Source organism: Cinclus cinclus, chromosome 2 (assembly GCF_963662255.1).
Source record: "Cinclus cinclus chromosome 2, bCinCin1.1, whole genome shotgun sequence".
NCBI lineage: Eukaryota > Metazoa > Chordata > Aves > Passeriformes > Cinclidae > Cinclus > Cinclus cinclus.
Window position 1 is genome coordinate 111,431,208 of NC_085047.1, and position 17,087 is coordinate 111,448,294.

At 37.4% G+C, this 17,087-nt stretch overlaps 1 protein-coding gene across 11 annotated transcripts in view; it reads left to right on the forward strand.

Annotated features, from left to right (window-relative positions):
- The window catches only part of KDM6A (lysine demethylase 6A), a 150,164-nt gene that overhangs the window by 19,115 nt on the left and 113,962 nt on the right, over positions 1-17,087 (forward strand). For all 11 annotated transcript variants that reach the window (XM_062488131.1, XM_062488133.1, XM_062488135.1 and 8 more), the window contains exon 3: positions 15,133-15,241. In XM_062488131.1, coding sequence (XP_062344115.1) covers positions 15,133-15,241 — 109 coding nt within the window. The remainder of the gene's footprint in view (positions 1-15,132; positions 15,242-17,087) is intronic.

The following is a 17,087-nucleotide window of genomic DNA, read 5'->3' on the forward strand; positions in this document are numbered from 1 at the left end:
CTGCTGCTTTCATAATTTTCTTTTGGTCTTGTTGGTATTTCTGTTTTTGAGAGAAAAAATATCATTACTTTAGAGAATTAAGACCATTTTGAAGTACTGGGTGACAGTAACTTCTTATATGTGTTTTGGAAAAAGAAGCAAGTCTGAGTCTGAAGCCTACCAACCAGATAAATGATGCAGCAGAAAGTGAATTATGTGTGTCTGCTCATCTGAAAGTGGGTGGGGGGAACATATTTGAACAAAAAAAAAAAGAAGAAGTGCTCTGAACCATTACTTGGAACATACTTTAGAGAATTTGGGACTGTAGTTTAGTGTTACAGATCTTTTTAAAATGTGTAACCAGGATGATTGCTGAGGGCCTGGCTTTCTTGTAGCATGTTGGTGTTATCTCTGGAGGTCAGCCCATTTTTGGGTGCTGTGCTATGCCAGGCAGTGCATGCTGGGCACAAGACATCCAAAGATGTTCAAGAAGTGATATCCAGTCTTACTTCTGTGGGGGAGGGTGGTGGTTTTTTTGTTGTTTGTTACCTCTTTATTTGTTAACAAAGTTAGGAATAGCCATTTATTATTTTTCTTCCAAACCATTTTCTACAGGAAGTTTTGAAGCGTGTGACAGAATGTTTAATGCTGCTGAGTTTTGGTGAATATTCTTGTCTTCCCTGGAGAGTTGTTAAACTAAAACCTTCCTTGAAATTTTGTAGAATATTATTTCACAAGAGAGTTTTGAAAAGCAGTATTCTTGGTAAAAAAGAAAGCTGGTTTGTATGGGCATGGAAAGCTTTGGTTGTTTAAGTGATCCTGATATACCCACAGTATTAGTACTTTCCTATGAAATCATGCTGAAATTAAAGCCAAAATATTTTCTGAACCCGTAAGAGCTGTTTGGTTCTTAAAAACTTAAGTTGATTTGCTAAAGAGCTACATTCCTTCATTAGCTAATACTTAAAGTTGAGATTCTCTAGAGAGACTCCAAGCACTAATCCTCACAAGTATTTTTGTTGTTGAAGCTGGACAGATAGCAGATACTCTCTGTGGGTTTTGGTTCTGTGGTTATGCCTTCCACTTAAAGCGTGTTCGCCTCCTGTCTGGACAGTAAGGATCTGGTAGTTCAAAATGTTAAGGAGTTAATTTTACCAAAAGTTTCTCAAATACTCTTATTCAGAAGTGCCTCAAGGGCATAAGCCCTTTGCTTAACAGTTCAGCTCTTTATAGTGAGTATTGGTGTTGGTCTCACTTGAATAGAAATTGTTTCAAAAGTCTTGTGCAGGCTCTCTGAGAGGGAACACAAAAGAACACATAGGTTTCTGTGAGAGTTCCTGGTTGTTTTTCAAGCTTGTCCCTTCACATTGCATCTGGCTGTGTCACAGATACATAGGTATTTGTAATGGCATTATATTTATGAAAATTGCTGTTTTATATATGATACCGAAGAGTACTTAAAAGAACCCTTTTGTTTCTACTGTTTACATTTAAATACTGTTCAAAAGCCTAATTTTCTCACGCTTCAAATACTATTTTAATTTTCAGTCCAAAATGATACATTTGTTTGGCAGTGTTGTGAGGCTGAAATAGCTCCTCCCTTTCCCGGGTGTTTGTCGTGTTGGTACTTGTAGGAAAGTCATAGTACCTTTTGATTTGCTAAGGTAAATAGCTTGAGATGTTTAGGCTTCCTTTTTACAAGAGAGACTTCTTTCCTCTTACCTCTCTTGTAAATTTATCTAATTTCTGTCTTCACTGAATGTGGGGAAATTGTATAGAATCTGCTGAGATGGTATTAATATTTCTGCTTTTAGAGCAGGTTTTTCTCTGTCTCTTCTACTGCAAGAGCTTGGGAGTATGAACTGAAAATATCAGGAAGCAGATTCAGAGCAAGATGGTTCCCTGCAGTTAGTCTGTGGAACTGCTGGCTGTCCAGTGTTGTTAGTGTGAGATGAGTGGACATGTTTTTAGAAAGTGGTGGGGAAAATTAATGGGAGGAAAATCCATCAGGAGCATTTCCCATCTGTTCCCAGGAAGTTTCTGAACTTAAATTGATGCAGTCTGGAAAAACAGAAAGGAAAAAAAACAATACCACTGTATACTAACCTTTCTTTTGCTGCTTTTTCAACAATGTGGGTTCATGTAAAAGCTGTGCTAATCTTTTATTATTGCTGTTTCAGTCCATGTGCTGTTCAAGTAAATACAAAGACAGGTTACTGCACAGGGCTGACTATTGGTCTGACTTACTGTCATCTTATTTTAACTTTGCTGGAAGTCTGTCCTCATTGAGCTCCAGAATCCTTTATGCTTTTTTTTTCATCTGCCTTATGCTGGCAGCATATACTCATCTTGGTTTGTTGATTTGTAATCCAGTAATTGGTGTACGTGAGTTTTTTGGTATTTTCAGTAGTTTTAGTAAGCCTGTCACAAAGTTCAGGATCTTACGTGGCAGTGTAATGTTTTACTGCTACGTGTCTCCCAGACTGCCTTTCAAAAACCAGATGGGTGTGGTTTGGAGTTGCAAATGTCCTTACGTCATTTACAGTTGATAAACCTAAAATAAGACTGTAAATTCAGTCCAAAGGCCAATATCTTATCATGGCAAATTATGGAGATAATTATTGGATGATAGGCTACCACCAATAGGTGTAGTTAATAGTACAGCAGTTGTCCTTTTATGTTGAATTTTGTGCCTCTTAGACACTATAAAATACGTGTGAAAATGGATTTTAGGTAGAGGTTGACCTGACTCACAAGAAAAATGAAACGTTGAACTGTTAAATGTGAAACAAATGCAGGAGACTGACCCAGAGTCTCAAATCTGATGCCATTACTGCACAGGAAGAATAAACTTTGACAAATTTATTCACTCCTGCTGCAGGTAGTGCACAGTAAGGGCACTGTGGATGGAAGCCTTGTGGCAGAAAGGAGGATGAAGCTGAGGTTGTGCTCCTTTGAGTCTGCCTGCATGTGAGAGGGACTGGCATGACATGAGCAGCCGTGTGGGAATGTGTGGAAATAAAATCAGCACGAGCTTCAAACTTTGTTTTGATGTTCCACAAAGGCTTAGTTTTTCAAGTTATCTCACAGCAAAAGAAGTTTGAAATATATTTTCAGCACACTGGCATTTATGGAGTGGTTTCCATACATTGGACAACAGCTCAGCCTCACCAGTCAGGAGTTTTTCCCTGCGAGCCACATGTACCTCAGGAGATGCCAGTTCTTCATCTGTGGCCTAAAGACAAAATCAGTATTCTCTTTCGCATGTGCAAGTGTTATTTATGTTTCCAAGCTTAAGCATAAAGGTTATCCACCTCCTGTTGCTTTCACAGGTCAGGCCACAGGTGGTCCAGAATGATGTGGTTTGCTTTTTTTGGGGTGTAAGAAAAATCTGTTACTGCAGAAAGCGATGAAAAAAAGAGCCTTTTGTACAACTGTTGACACTTTAAAATAAAGGGCTTAAAAAGATTGACATTTGGGACTGAGTTGCATGCTTCTCTTCTCCTTTTATGAATATTTGAGAATGTCTTTAAATTTGATACATTTTCAACTGTTCTTAAACTTTCTCACCTTTGTGTTTTTTCATCCTCCCCAGACATTCCCTGCAGAGGGATAATCACTTGTTCTCTTAGTGACTGGCATGATTGAAGTGATTATTATGTGGAGATGCTTTGTGTTGGGTGGGTGGGTGATGATGGGAGGCTGTTGTGCAGCTGGCTAGAGTAGGGATGGAATGGTAACAGTGGAGAAGGTGCTGTCCTTCAGGGCTTGAGTAAATTGTGATCTGTTTTCTGTCTCTGGCATTCACCCTTGACAAAACTTTCATCTCTTACTTGGTGTTCCCTCTTACACCTTTATTCTGTCTGAGCTTTTAGTTGCCACCTCTCTGGTTGTGCCCAGCGTACTCTTTAGAATTTAATTCAGTGTCTGACTCTGCTGTGCTTGATTCGGAGATTTTTAGGTTGCTCTGCTGTTTTCCCTGTTTCCTCTCTAGGGGAATTGCTTTTTCATGGTGACAGTGTTTTGGCAGAGATTTTTCAGTGTATAGTGGAGTGTTTGTGTGTATTAAGGAAGGCAAATGAAACGTGTGTGCACCTTTCCACATACATTTTCTAATAACAAATTCAACTCTTTGGTACCAGTACTTGAGAGAATACAGTCTTCTGTGGAAATTAGCTTTTCCTGCATTGTGAAGAGGTCTTGTTAGCTGTGGTTGACATATTGGTGTATTCTGTCAATTCAGAGATCTATGATCAGGCCATTGAGTGCTTTGAAGGTGAATTTATCACGTAAACAAAGATAGATTACATTAGTGACCGTAAAATGGGAGGCAAGGGTGTGTCCTGTTCATCCAAAACCTTAAAAAGGAAGACAGTCGACATTTTAGTGTTAAGGAACTGTCCTTTCAGTGGAAACTTCTTAGTGACTTTATGGCTTTGGGTCACAATTTTTGTGGTTTTTTGCAGTATCAAGTTAGTTGCATTTTGGAAACTATATTGCCTGTAAAACCGCTGAAGTTCATTCTAGGGTTTGGCATTAATGTGTAATGGAAATTGATGGCTGCCACTGTAAATAATGTCAGAATTGATTGTTCATCTAAATGCCCAAGTCATGACAGCTTTAGCTGAAGAGAGAGCTTAGGAGAACACCTTTTGTGGAGTGAGTTCTGTGGAATATGGCATGTTCATCAAAAGAAAACCTTCTCAAGAAATGTCTGATAGGTAGAATTTCAGTTATTTCTAGCATCATTTAACTTTAAATGTGAATGTTACAGGAATGTATTATAAGGGACTCTGAATTCAGAGGTGTTTGGTTTATGAACCAAATTCACATCCTGGTTTATGAATGGTTCCAGCAGAACTTCCTGATGTTCAGTGCTGATCCTCACACATCTTTTGGGGTACTCTGCCCATTTCAAATTTCTGGTGATGGATTTCACACCTCAGTGGGTCTATAAAATCCTTTTTAACAGTTTTATTGTTGTTTTAAATTTTATTTTCTCTCTGGTTCTGAGAGATGAGAAGTGGTAGTACTTAGAGATGCTGATTTAGTCATTCCGAAAGGTTGTGTGGGTGCAACACAAGGTAAATGCTGGGTTAAGGATTTGGGTTCCACACAGTGGAATCCACATTGTGCAGTTTTTTAGTCTACAAATAGAGATTCTAAGAGACAAATGGCCATTAGCTATTTTCTGTTTGGCACTGGTACATGTAATGAATAGTCTAAGGTTCATGAATTGTGTGTAAACTTTTAATTAAAAGAAGTTCACAAGGTTAACCTTTAGAAACGAGTATGTTCAGGATGTGCATTGCTTTTCCTAAAGTGCAGTGACACATTTCTAAGGCAGTTTTCAAATTAACTCATACAGTTCTATAGTTAATGATGTTTTGAAGATGAGGAAGCTAGTTTTTAATTTATTTCATAATTTTTAACATTTGCTGTTAAAGTTGATATGCACTACAACTTTAACATTTATTTTTTTTTTTTTATAATTAGAGTTACATTTTAAAGAGTTAGGTGTGACTTTTTGAATTGGTGGCTTCTGATCCACAAGTATTGGAGTACTGTGCTTTAAGTAGTCAGGGTATGTGGTGAGTGAAAGGCCCAGAAGAAGGGGGTATTGTACTTTTCCCAGCTGGGCATTGTATAAAAGATTCTTTGCAGATCCTTCTGTTGGAAGGAACATCATCATCATGATGGAACTGAGAACTCGTAATTGAGTCTGTGTTTGTAGTGTTCAGCCAAGACAGATGGTGGTGTGCCCAATCACCTCAGTCAGTACCCACCTCTAATGGATTGCATTTTTCTTTATCCAGCTGTTTCTTTTAAATCACAAAATCCTCCTTTTCTACCCAAGGTCATACTGTAGTTGTGGATGGGGAAAGGATGGCTGGAAGAGTTCTCTGTGTAGGTGGAAGCTTATTGTCTGTCATTCTGCCTCTGTCCTGCAGAGAATCATCGTGGTCACTTCTGGCTTAAAAGTGAGGTTGACTCTGGAATCTGATACCTATGGCACTTGTGATGAGTATGGACAACTTAAGTTTAAATCTTTGTTTTAAATAAGGTGAAGCCTCGAATTTTGATCTTTGTAGATTTAGGTCCTTAGTAGATAACTTCAATGTGCTGGAGTTTCTTGTGAATTTCTAGTGCATCCCATTTCCCTTTTGTAATAGAATTGGTTTCTGACCTTCTGCACTTACCAGGAACTTCACCCTTTGAAGCTGTCTCTGTTTTCTAGTTCAGTACTGTCCCTGCAAATACCTACAAGATGGAAAATTTGCATTAAAATTCATACATAAATGTCTTCCCACTTGGTATTTTTAAATGTCCATCTGTATATTGGATGTCGAATTTGATAGGGCTTGGGAAGTATTATTCAAGAAGATCTTGTATTCAGGTCTAGGGAAATGTTAATGAAAACATTGTGGTGATAACCTGCATGGCTGTTCACCCTGCAGCTCCAGGAGTCTTTAGGATTTTTTGCCTGTCACAGTTGACCATCAGGTTTTGCTTACCAGAAGACTCTGCTGGCCAGTTCCCAAGCAATGTTTTGAGTGTATGGTCATTTTAGTTGGTGTTTAGTGCACATTATGATGTAAATGCATACTAGTAGCTAAAATAAATTTGACTTGGGCTTTGTAGTGCTTAAATGTAAAATCTGCAATCTCTATGAATATACTTCCCCTACCTGTTATTGCCACATAGCAGAAATAAGACATTTATTCTTTCCTGAAATAAGGTTCACCAGCCCTGCCATTCAGAGGTGGTAGTGCTCATTAGCTGTGGACTGTATCCAGAGGATTGTATTTCTTACTTCTTTCCTCCTTGCAATTTCTTTTTGTTTAGATTGCCACATGAGGGGGGAAAACGGTGAGGGATAAGGCTTGGTGTTTGCTAGTATTGGCAGACAAAGTTTGCTGCTCTTGATGGGAATTATTGTGCTTTTCAAGGTGTTTTCTGCACATGAAGTTCTCCTACAAAACATTTTTCTTTGCAGGCTGGTTTTCATGCACATTTGGTTATGTTCCAGTGTTGCTCATTTTTATGTATGAGCATAATTGTGTAAGCATAATTAAGCAGCCACAGAGGAGAAAATATGAATGGCTGTGGAAAAAGGAATGTGGTATGTGGACTGTAGCTATATGTGAGATTTCAGTGATGTGATGGAAAATCATTGGGATGGACCCTTTTTCTGCACTGGCTGTGGTAACTTTAAAAGTTACCAGCATTGTGAGACTCCTTGAAATAGTGGTATTTCAGTATTTAAACCCAGGTTCATTCCATTTAGGTTTTTTTATCCTTTGTGTCTTAATGTGCCTTTACCAGTTCTGTATCTCCTGTGGTGCTGAAAATTCCACACTTCCTACCCTATTAGCATTAGTTCTTACACTTTCTTTATGAAACAGCTCCTGACCCATTTTCATTTCCATTCTTCTAAAATAAATCATCTTTTCCTTGTATTTTCAGACTAAGCTACCACTAGTATTATTTCTGAGTACCAGGCCACCCCTAGTGCTTGAACGCTTTTGGGACTGAAATTTAGACGGGGCAGGTTTAGCAGAGCAGAGCAATTGGTGGTAGCTTTTAAATATTTTTTGTTAGTTGCCTTTATATATTGCCTGGTTTTCAAACAACATGGAAAAATAATTCTGTTTAGTCTGAAACTAAGTATAGTCACAAATGTATGTTTGTTGTGTCAGTCTTCGTAGACATTGTCTTGTGCATATGTATGTACATTGTTCTCTATTTAATACCTCTTTTTTTCAAGCTTCTTTATTCTTTGTTTCATTGTCATTCATTTGGTGCCTGATAGGCAGTGTTACATTTCCAAAGACTTGTGTCCAGATCCAGAGAGATTTGCATAAAGAAGTTATTCAGGTCCTTTATTCGTTAGGTAAAACAGGCAGCTATTTATGCAGATTCCAGCTTTATTTGTGAGTGGGTTTCTGTGTTTGGTTCTATTTTTATGTGCTGATTTTAATTATATTTCTAAAGTAATTCACCCAGTGAAAAGAAAACCAACTATTTGTTGTATCATATCTTACTTAAAATCTGTATGAAACTCTGCAGACTCCTAGATAAAGCTGGTTTAACATTTTTAGAAAAAGGTAGGTTTGTGTATCAGTGTTGGCTATCTAAATGTTCTGAAGTATGAGATGCCTCAGCTCATTTGTGATGTTCTGTGTTGGTATAGGTGAGAATTGCTAGAACAAAATCAGATTTTGTGGTATTAAATTTTAGTGTGTTGTGAACTATTATGAGCTTGAACAATTGCTAAATTAAGGTGCTGCAATTCTACTTGAAATAGACTTGCTGTGGTAAAAATAGCCAGAAGGATGTTCCTATAGTCTGAGATAAAAATAATGTTCCAATTGCCTATGAAAAATCTACCAGCACTTGGAATAAGAAAGAAAGTTGCTTGTGTAGGTTTTTTTGTAAAGATTAACTTGAAGGGAATTTAAATGATTATGAAATTCCATATAAAATTTGCCATAATCTTCGGAACCACCTGATTATGAAATATTTTTAGGGAGAGACTAGAGATGATTCTGTTTGCTAATAAATTAGAATTTCTAGAAATTATATAGGTGTGTGTGTATGTACATAGACAGTGATATTTGTAAGTTTGGTTGTTTTTAAGAGAAATAATGAAAGGATTGCATCCTCCAGGTGGACTCAAATTTAATGCAGAGTGATTGACCACATGAGCTCCAGTCAACAAATTTTTCATAAAATCCAGTTGATTATGGACACTGTCAGCTGCAAAGTACTAAGCTTCCTGTATTTTATGTATGTAAACTATTTTTAATATGTAAACTATTGAGTTTGCATCTGTCTGACAGAAAACACTTGTCAAGAACATCTTGCAAGTGTTCTGTGTTCAGGGGGAGGCAAGTTAGGTTTTTTACTTTCCGCTGAAGTGTCACTTTTCTCCATTTAATCATTGATTCACATTATTCTGCTTTGTATTCTCATCTGCAGTTCTGTGCTTTTTATGAAGCAATATCCCTCAGTTTTCAATGATAACTGAGTTCATGTTAATTTTCCCTTGTAAGCTTAGCAACCTTGACCTTACTTCTGCAGCTTACTGTGTAATTTTTCATCTACCATAGACATCATTTGAACAAAAAATATTTTTTACATCTTCAGTATAATCTGGACGCACAAAAGTCTTGGATTACGGTAGTGTCTTTTAAAGAAAATTCATCTCAATTGTGACCATCAGGCTATGCATGTAGCTCATGTGTGCACCTGCTTTTCTTTATTGCCTGCATTGTTTTATTCTTGTATCCTGTTTCGTGAAGCATTCATCATAAGAAAATAAATTAGCCAAAATTAATGATAGATTTCTTGAGAAATGTTTGAGGAGGATCAGTTTCTGTTGTTCTATACTAATTGTCCCTGAAATGATAAAGACTTTGATCTTAAGTATTACTGGGAGACTAGAATAAGCTCATAACATTCCAATATGCTGTAGAACTGTTGCAAGAACAAAGTTACTGAAGAGGCCAGTTCATTTTTTTCTGCCTTGAGGCCCAAATGTTTTGGGGTCTGAGCATATTTGAATCCAGCAAGCTGTGCTTTCAGCACTCTTACTGAGGCTTCTGATATAGTGGAGTCCATACATGGAATACAAGGAGAGTAAATGTGTGAAATTGAGAGAGAAATTTCATAACAGAATATGAGCGTCACAAAGACAGAGCATATAAAGAAGCTTTGAAAGCTGTAGTGGGAATTGCTATTGAATAAGAAAGTAAAGGAAGTTAAGGATATTGTGCCAATACATAATATGAGAGCCTTCAGTGGAGGATCTGCTGCATTAATCTAGGTTATCTTCAGTCAAATAAGAATGGTGTGCTTTTCTCTGCAGAAGTAAATGAGGTGTTCTTGTAAATCACCTACAGCTCAGAAGGTGATGTGTATCCAGCCAGCCATTCATGGGGGGAAAAATAGTTTTAACTTCTGGAGAATTCAGGCTTGTCTTTTGTTCTCTGTGCTTAGCTGAAGCGAGCCCTGCTCACACCCCTATTGCTGCAGAGCAGGAGCTGGAACTTCACCAGGAGGTTCTCTGGGCAGTAGCAAATTGTCACTGTTGTTAGCAAATCACGTGTGCATTTTGGTGAATTGTGGCAAGGAGGAAGGAATGGGAAAATAAGCTTTTCAGTGGCTCCTCAGTGGTCCTGGGCGAGGGAGAGCGAGCCCAGCAGACACACACCTGTGCTTTCCTGGTCTGTAGGTGCCCCTCGGACTGACCAGTGGTAGGTGTGTGATTGTCACCTCAGTGCCCAGTGCTGTCTGTGTAGTTACTTTATTTTCCAGAAGGATAAAATAGAAGCTCATTAGCATTCTGTTTCTAACCATTACTGTAGCGTGTGTTTTGTTTATCAAGAGACTGCTGATGTCTCCCTCTCCAATTTTCCTGTGGAATCTCTGTTCTCATTACCTGCTCCCAAAGCCTATCCACTTGGGTCACTGGAGGCACAAGAAAAAGAAGCAGCCAGCAACTGTTTGGTATTGTCACCCTCCCCCAGCTTATCTACATGTAAAATACTGTTTTATGTTGTGAATTGAAGGTTTTAGGAACTTGTTGAGGCTTAGAATTTGTGATTTTATATTATATTGCCTGCATTGAAATGCTGTTTTTCTTGAGCAGTTAATTTATTGCCCAGTAAAATTCAAGTAATTTCTTTCACTCTGTTACTGCTGGTTGTTGCCATGTTAACAACTCAGATTGCTGGCGTTTTGGTTCCCTGTAGTTGCCAGGGTTTTTTTTTTTCCCCATGTTTTAAGTAAAAATTTGCTGACTCAGTGTACTCCTCCATTTTCATATCATTAATATATTAAAGAATTAATATTTTGTCACGTTTGGCTTTTTAGCTCTGCTTAGTTTCATTTTGGTCAGTCGTGCTTGTCATGATTCAGAAAGGGTAACATCACATTATCTTCAGAAACAATCTGAACAAGCTGTACTGATATTTTTCCTTCTGTTTTAGTACAGTTGTTTAACAGTAGTTTGAGTTTGTGCTGTAAAATACAAACAGTTACAACCAATTATAATGGTAAAGTGTTTTCCTTCATATTAATTGAAGTAGGAATAACATTGTCCTTTTAATTTATAAATCAGAGCTGTAATGCTTCAATGACACCTGTACACAGTATTTAGAATTTTGATTTATCTGTTGGATTTATCAGTTAGATTTGTTTGGGTTGGGTATATTAATTTATTTTGTTATGTATATTATCAGATCTAGGGTCTTTGTTTCATGAAATGACATCATATTAGTAATGCCAAAAATGGCATTTAGTTTATGGGGTTGGTTTTGTTTGGTTGGTTCTTTTTTGTGACTGCGGGGAAGGAATGGTTTTAAAACGGGGAAAAAATAATCCAGTTCCTTATTCATTAGAGTGACCAATAGGAACACACAAGGGTCTGGTAGTACATTTTAAAGGCTATTCTAGAATTATTTCTCCCTTTTGTGATCAGATTGGCTAGCTTTTATGAGTTGGTAAATACACTAAGCCTTTTTCTTCAGTGTACTGTATATAAAGGTGTCCCCTAAGAATTGATAGTTGAATGTGAGCAATCAGGATGCCCCCAGTCATTTACTATGATGTAATGGAGGGAATTTGTGTGACAATAGTGCATTATTTCAGTTGAAGGTGGCCATTGAAGCAACATGAGTATTGTTACTTTTTTAGTGTCATCTGAGCCAGTTTCTTTTCCTGCAGCCATTCCTGCATTGGTTTCCTGCTTCTGCTCTGGTTGCCACACCGCAAAGCCAGATGCTGGTGATTATTTTGCCAAGTTCCTAAATTCTGCAGGTTTCCCTTTTATCTTCCTGTAGCCTTGAACAAAGGGAAGGAAGTGTACGATGTTGTGTAGCAATCTTCCTTTTCATTTCAGGGTCTTTCTGGTTAATTTGTCAATACTGGCAATTCTCAAGGCTGAATCTGTAGAATGCACTTAGAGATCCATACAGTGTGGGGAAATGACAATGCTTAAAAACCTCAGGGGTTTTTAACTTCCTTAGAATTCTTAGTGTCTCAGGATAATTTAAATGGGTTGCACAAGTGGTGCCATAGGTGGCCTTTGCAGTTAAAGAACCGCTAAAATAAGATCTTTTGATTGTTCCTTCCAAGAAAACACATACAGATATGTGCAGTTGTGACCTCCCTTTTACATCCATTCAGTCAACAGAGACAAATTCCTATCTGTGCAGAAAAATACTTGTTACTTTCTAAAGATCTTTGTACATGGGTCTGGTGGGGAAGACAGTTTCTTGACCAAAACCAAAACTGGGCAAGTCTTTGCCTGGTGACTCTGCCTTGACTACTGGGAAGAGCAAGAGCCACACAGAGACCAACCTGCTCTTCCTGCAGAGACCCAGGGCCTGACTTGGTGTTCCTGCCAAGGAAATAATGCTTGTTTTCAGTTTCTGTTTCATCTTGTTAGAATATGCTGCAAGAATTAAAAAAAAAAAATTCAAATAGCCTTCCCGAGTAAAGTTTGCATAAATAGAAGTGTGTTGCTGGTTATGTTGCAAACCAGTTAGAGGTCAGCAGAGAGGTTTGCTTTAATGGTGTAATTGAAATTGCTTTTACAGGAACAGATAACTTACAGTTAACTGTGGCTGAAAGGGGAAGTTCTGGTGTCTTAGGCCTTGCCTTGTGCTGGCATCAGTGAGATGGCTTAGCAGTATCTTTACTTTGTGTTCCATCATAAAGGGAAAATCAGCCTTGTTGAGAATTGCTCTGAGCTGAGTGAAAGGCTTGGGCACAGGTTTTTACATCCCTACTACAGACAGTACTTCAGATATGTGTGATATGTCTTTTAATGAGGATTTACTTAAAAAGGGGCTGTGGGAACACTGATGGTCCCCAAACACTTAAATGTTAAAGTGTGCGTGATTTATAATTTCCCTGAACATCTGTACAGGAAAATCCTGTTACATTTGTTCATGAATTCAAGTTCTCTTGAAACACCTGTAGCCTAATTCAGGAAATAAACTACCCTGGCTTCCTCTTCAGTATTTATTGTAGGCTATCTGTTGTGGTGGCAGTTTCTGTATGCTCTGAATTGCAAAAAACAAAACACCAATTTAAGAAAATATCAAAATATGACAGTTTTCTTCAGCAGCTGCAGCATATACTGCAAATCATCAGAAAAAGGGAAGCCTATCTACAAATCAGTGTGTAACAGTAACGTTATGGGCACCATGAAAAATGTTATGATTTGTACAGATGGAGAGATGAGACCAAAAGTGGAAGCATGATGCCAAAAACAAGGTTCTGCACTATGATATATGCAGATTGGTTCAACTGGTGAACCTGATGTTAAGAGTCAGTACGTACACAAATAGTAATCTTAAGAAATGTACTTTAGACTTGTGTGCTTTGCTTCTGATTTTAGGGATGATATTTTGTAGATTGAGAATTGACTGACTGCAAGGTGTTCATAGTGATGGGAATAAAATTAAAGGAGTAGTAGCTTTGATCCATGGTGAAAAGAATTGCAGTCCTTCCACTGCAGTTTGCTAGGGCAAAGCTTGAAGTGCATGAAGGAAAATTTCTGCAGATCTTTGAAGCAGAGACAAATACACATCTAAATTTGGTATCTTCAGAACATGGCCAAATAGCTACAGTTTGAAATAATATACTTTAAATTTATGTAAACATATTTCATGTTTTATTAAATCATTTTAATACCGCATGTACACCCACAGTTCTGTAGCAGCATAGCTTTGTTTTGATTCATCGGAGCTTTGCCTCTGAAAACACATAAAATAAGGTTTTTCTGGGCTTGGAAGGAGGTGAAAGTATGTGATGCACCACAGTCTTTGGGTGCAAACTGCAACCCACTCAGAACAGATTAGATCAGGAATTGAGTTCTCCACAGATGTGTGTTAACTATTTCCTAACATTTCTTCATCTTATTTTTGGTGTTTCTCATTTTGGTGATTAATAAAAGTATGCTCAGAATAAATTATAAACACAGGCAAGGCTACTGACTTAAATATTCATCTTGAGTTTTAATAAAATCTCTTAAGAAAGGTCCTCATTTTACAGAATGACAGAATATGCAGAGTTGGAAGGGACCCACAGTCTTTGATTACTGTCATGTAATAAAATCAAGGAGTTCATAATTGCAACCAGATTTGAAAAATACACCATGAATAGGTGAAAGTAATAGATTAAGCAGCTGGAATTTGTTGGAAGTCTGTCTGGCTTTTGAGAACTGTGCTGGTGTGAAGGACCTTCACTCCCATTTAAGTTTGCTCAACTGCTTCTATTCAAGGGCTAGTAAGTTCAGAAATTGGGAAAGTGATTTTATTTATTTATTTACTCATTCCCAAAGTGTAAACAGGGTCAAGAGGTAAATAGAGTCATGATCTAAGGATGTAATAGGTTAAAGGTCATGGCAGCTACAGTGAATGGAAAGTGTCAGTTCAGTTGTTGGAAATGTGTGTTCACAGCACAGAACATTCTTTGCTTCTGTGTGTGTCACTTAGAAACTTCTGGGGCAGTTTTTCTCAAACTGAAATTTCTAATTGGATTTATATTTCTGACTTTAGCTTTTCTTAGTCTACAGCAGAAGGAAGTAAATTACTTTACAGCATGATGGATGTGAAAAGAATCAGATCTTGGGAAACATACGAAGATGTTTAAGTTGCTTAAGGAAACATGTTGAGGTAGTGTGTTGTTCAGTTTAGCAAAAATGAGTGAAATAACAAATGAAAAATATTTTCTTTAGGGGGAAAAAAGCAACATAATGAGAATAAAGTCAGAGGTTTCTTGCGGATTGGAAAGAATGAAATAAATTCTTTTTGTTTCATTGATTTTAAAATTAAAAATTGTCATGTAAGTTAGAGGTTTATTTTGTGTTGGGGAAATCGAATGTCCACAGATAAACCATAGAAAATTTCTGTTGTTCATTTGTTGTCAATTTGCATTAGAATCAGTGAAGTGGAGCTCCCAAATCTGTTCAGTCTTAAATATTACATTTCTTCTTAGAAAAGTGATGCTGACTTTCTTACTGAGTATTTGTAGGCCTTGACTTTCAAGCTAATAAAAAACTGTGTTATTTCTCAGAAGATACATTATTTGCTTTAGTAAAACACAGAATTTTGAAAACCTTGTATTTCTTTTTCCCAGGCTGTTCGCTGCTATGAATCGCTAATTTTGAAAGCTGAAGGAAAGGTCGAGTCTGATTTCTTTTGTCAGTTAGGTCACTTCAACCTCTTATTGGAAGATTATCCAAAAGGTAAGAATTTTTCCTTCTTTTGATAAATGTCTCTGGAGAATTGTTCTTAAGTGTAGGTGACACAAAAGAATGAAAAACATTGGGCTAAGTCACTGTTTTCTTGGTTTGTTTCAGAGCCCATAAAAAATTAAGACTGGTAATGTCTTTACAAAAACAACTTTATTCTTGTTTCTCATTACTTTTTTTTTTTTAATGAAAAACAAAAACCCAACCTAAACACTCCTACTTCAGGCATGAATATGAAGTTGGCTGGCAGGCCCAGTGTCTGATGGCTGCCTGCTTTTCAGTGATTGTGGGGGTGTGAGTGAGCACAGGTTAGAACATTTACTTTTTTCCCCATGGAATGTCTTTTTTCATTGTCATTGCTTTGTAATTTTAACATGAATATAGTTCTGTTCGTGTAGGGAAACAAGCAACACCCCCACCCCGAGAATGTGTGCTCCTACCCCACACCTTTTTCCAAACACAGAGATACTGGTTTGCAGTTTCCTTGGGATGCAGAAACAGGGAGATGTGTTTTTACTGATGAGAGTAGTTCAGAGGCACTGCTTTGGTGACTCAGGCTGGCTGTGGGCTGCTTGATAGCAGTGTCTGTGGGTCCACTACTTCTCTGTCTGACATTAAACAGTGTGAGTCTGGCTTCCTGGGACCTTCATTCCCAAAGTGAGAAACATAGAGATTTGATGCTGCTCAGGAGGAATCTGCAGGTAACTACAGGTATCTAAATTCAGTCTGTAAGTGCATAAGGGCTTGGGTGATGGAGTCATCTGTCTTGTACCCCATGCCATCCCATGAGTGAGGTATAACCACAGGTGTTTCCAAATCCAGAGGCTTGGGAAAACCTTCAGGGAACATGGCAGTAAGTCTCTAAAATTTAGTGAAGAATAGTCTGATCCTTTGGTGCTTTTGTTCTGAGAAAATTCTGCCAACCAAATTCTGCCAAATTCTGCAAAAAAACTTGTACCACTCTTCCTCATTACCCTAATAAAGCTAGGTGTGAGTGCAGTGTGACCTTCTGGATCTATTTTACTTAGCAAAAACAGCCCAGGATTATAGACTGACCTGTATTAACTCTGCTTTTGAGTTGATAACAGTTAAGAGTGACAGGACCAGGTGTTGCTATGGATCAGAGGCAGGGTTTACTGATGGGGCATCTGCCTTGTACTCTGCTTATGGTTTTAAAAACAAGCATAAAAAAATCCAGTTGATGGTTGAAAATATCAGTTCTCCAGAACTGTAAAAGAGCATTAGCACAACAATGTGAAAAGAAACATTAAGCCATTAAAAATCTGAATTAAAGTACTTAATGCTTTCTTAGATGCCTATTTAAAGTGACATCTCAATCGTAAAAAAAACCTCAAGAAAACAAACAAGCCTTTTTAGTTATGGAGTATGAAAAAAAGATGTATCTGTATTTTCAAAGAAGTAAAGTAGTAGTTGAAAATACTGAAGGAATTTTAAAAGTAAACAAAATATAATAAAGAAGCCATATTTTTATAACTAATTTACTATTGCCATTTGAAAAAAGTAGAATGCTTGTATTCCGTTATAAAGTAAAAATAAATCTCATTACATTTTACAAATATTGTTGCTTTATTATCATTCATTCTAATTGCATTAGAGTTAAATTTTATATGATTTAGAACAGAAGAGTAAAGAGTTCAGAATGTTTTGATGTAACTAATGTATATTTTACCCAGATTTTAAGTCCTGTAGTTCCAGAAGTGTAAAATGCTGAAGGAGCATGGTCTTCAGAACCATAAATCTGTGTAGTCTGAATTTAGTCATGGACAAAGTTATGGAGAAGTCAGTGTGTTTAATAAATTGGACGCAGTTAATAAAACAG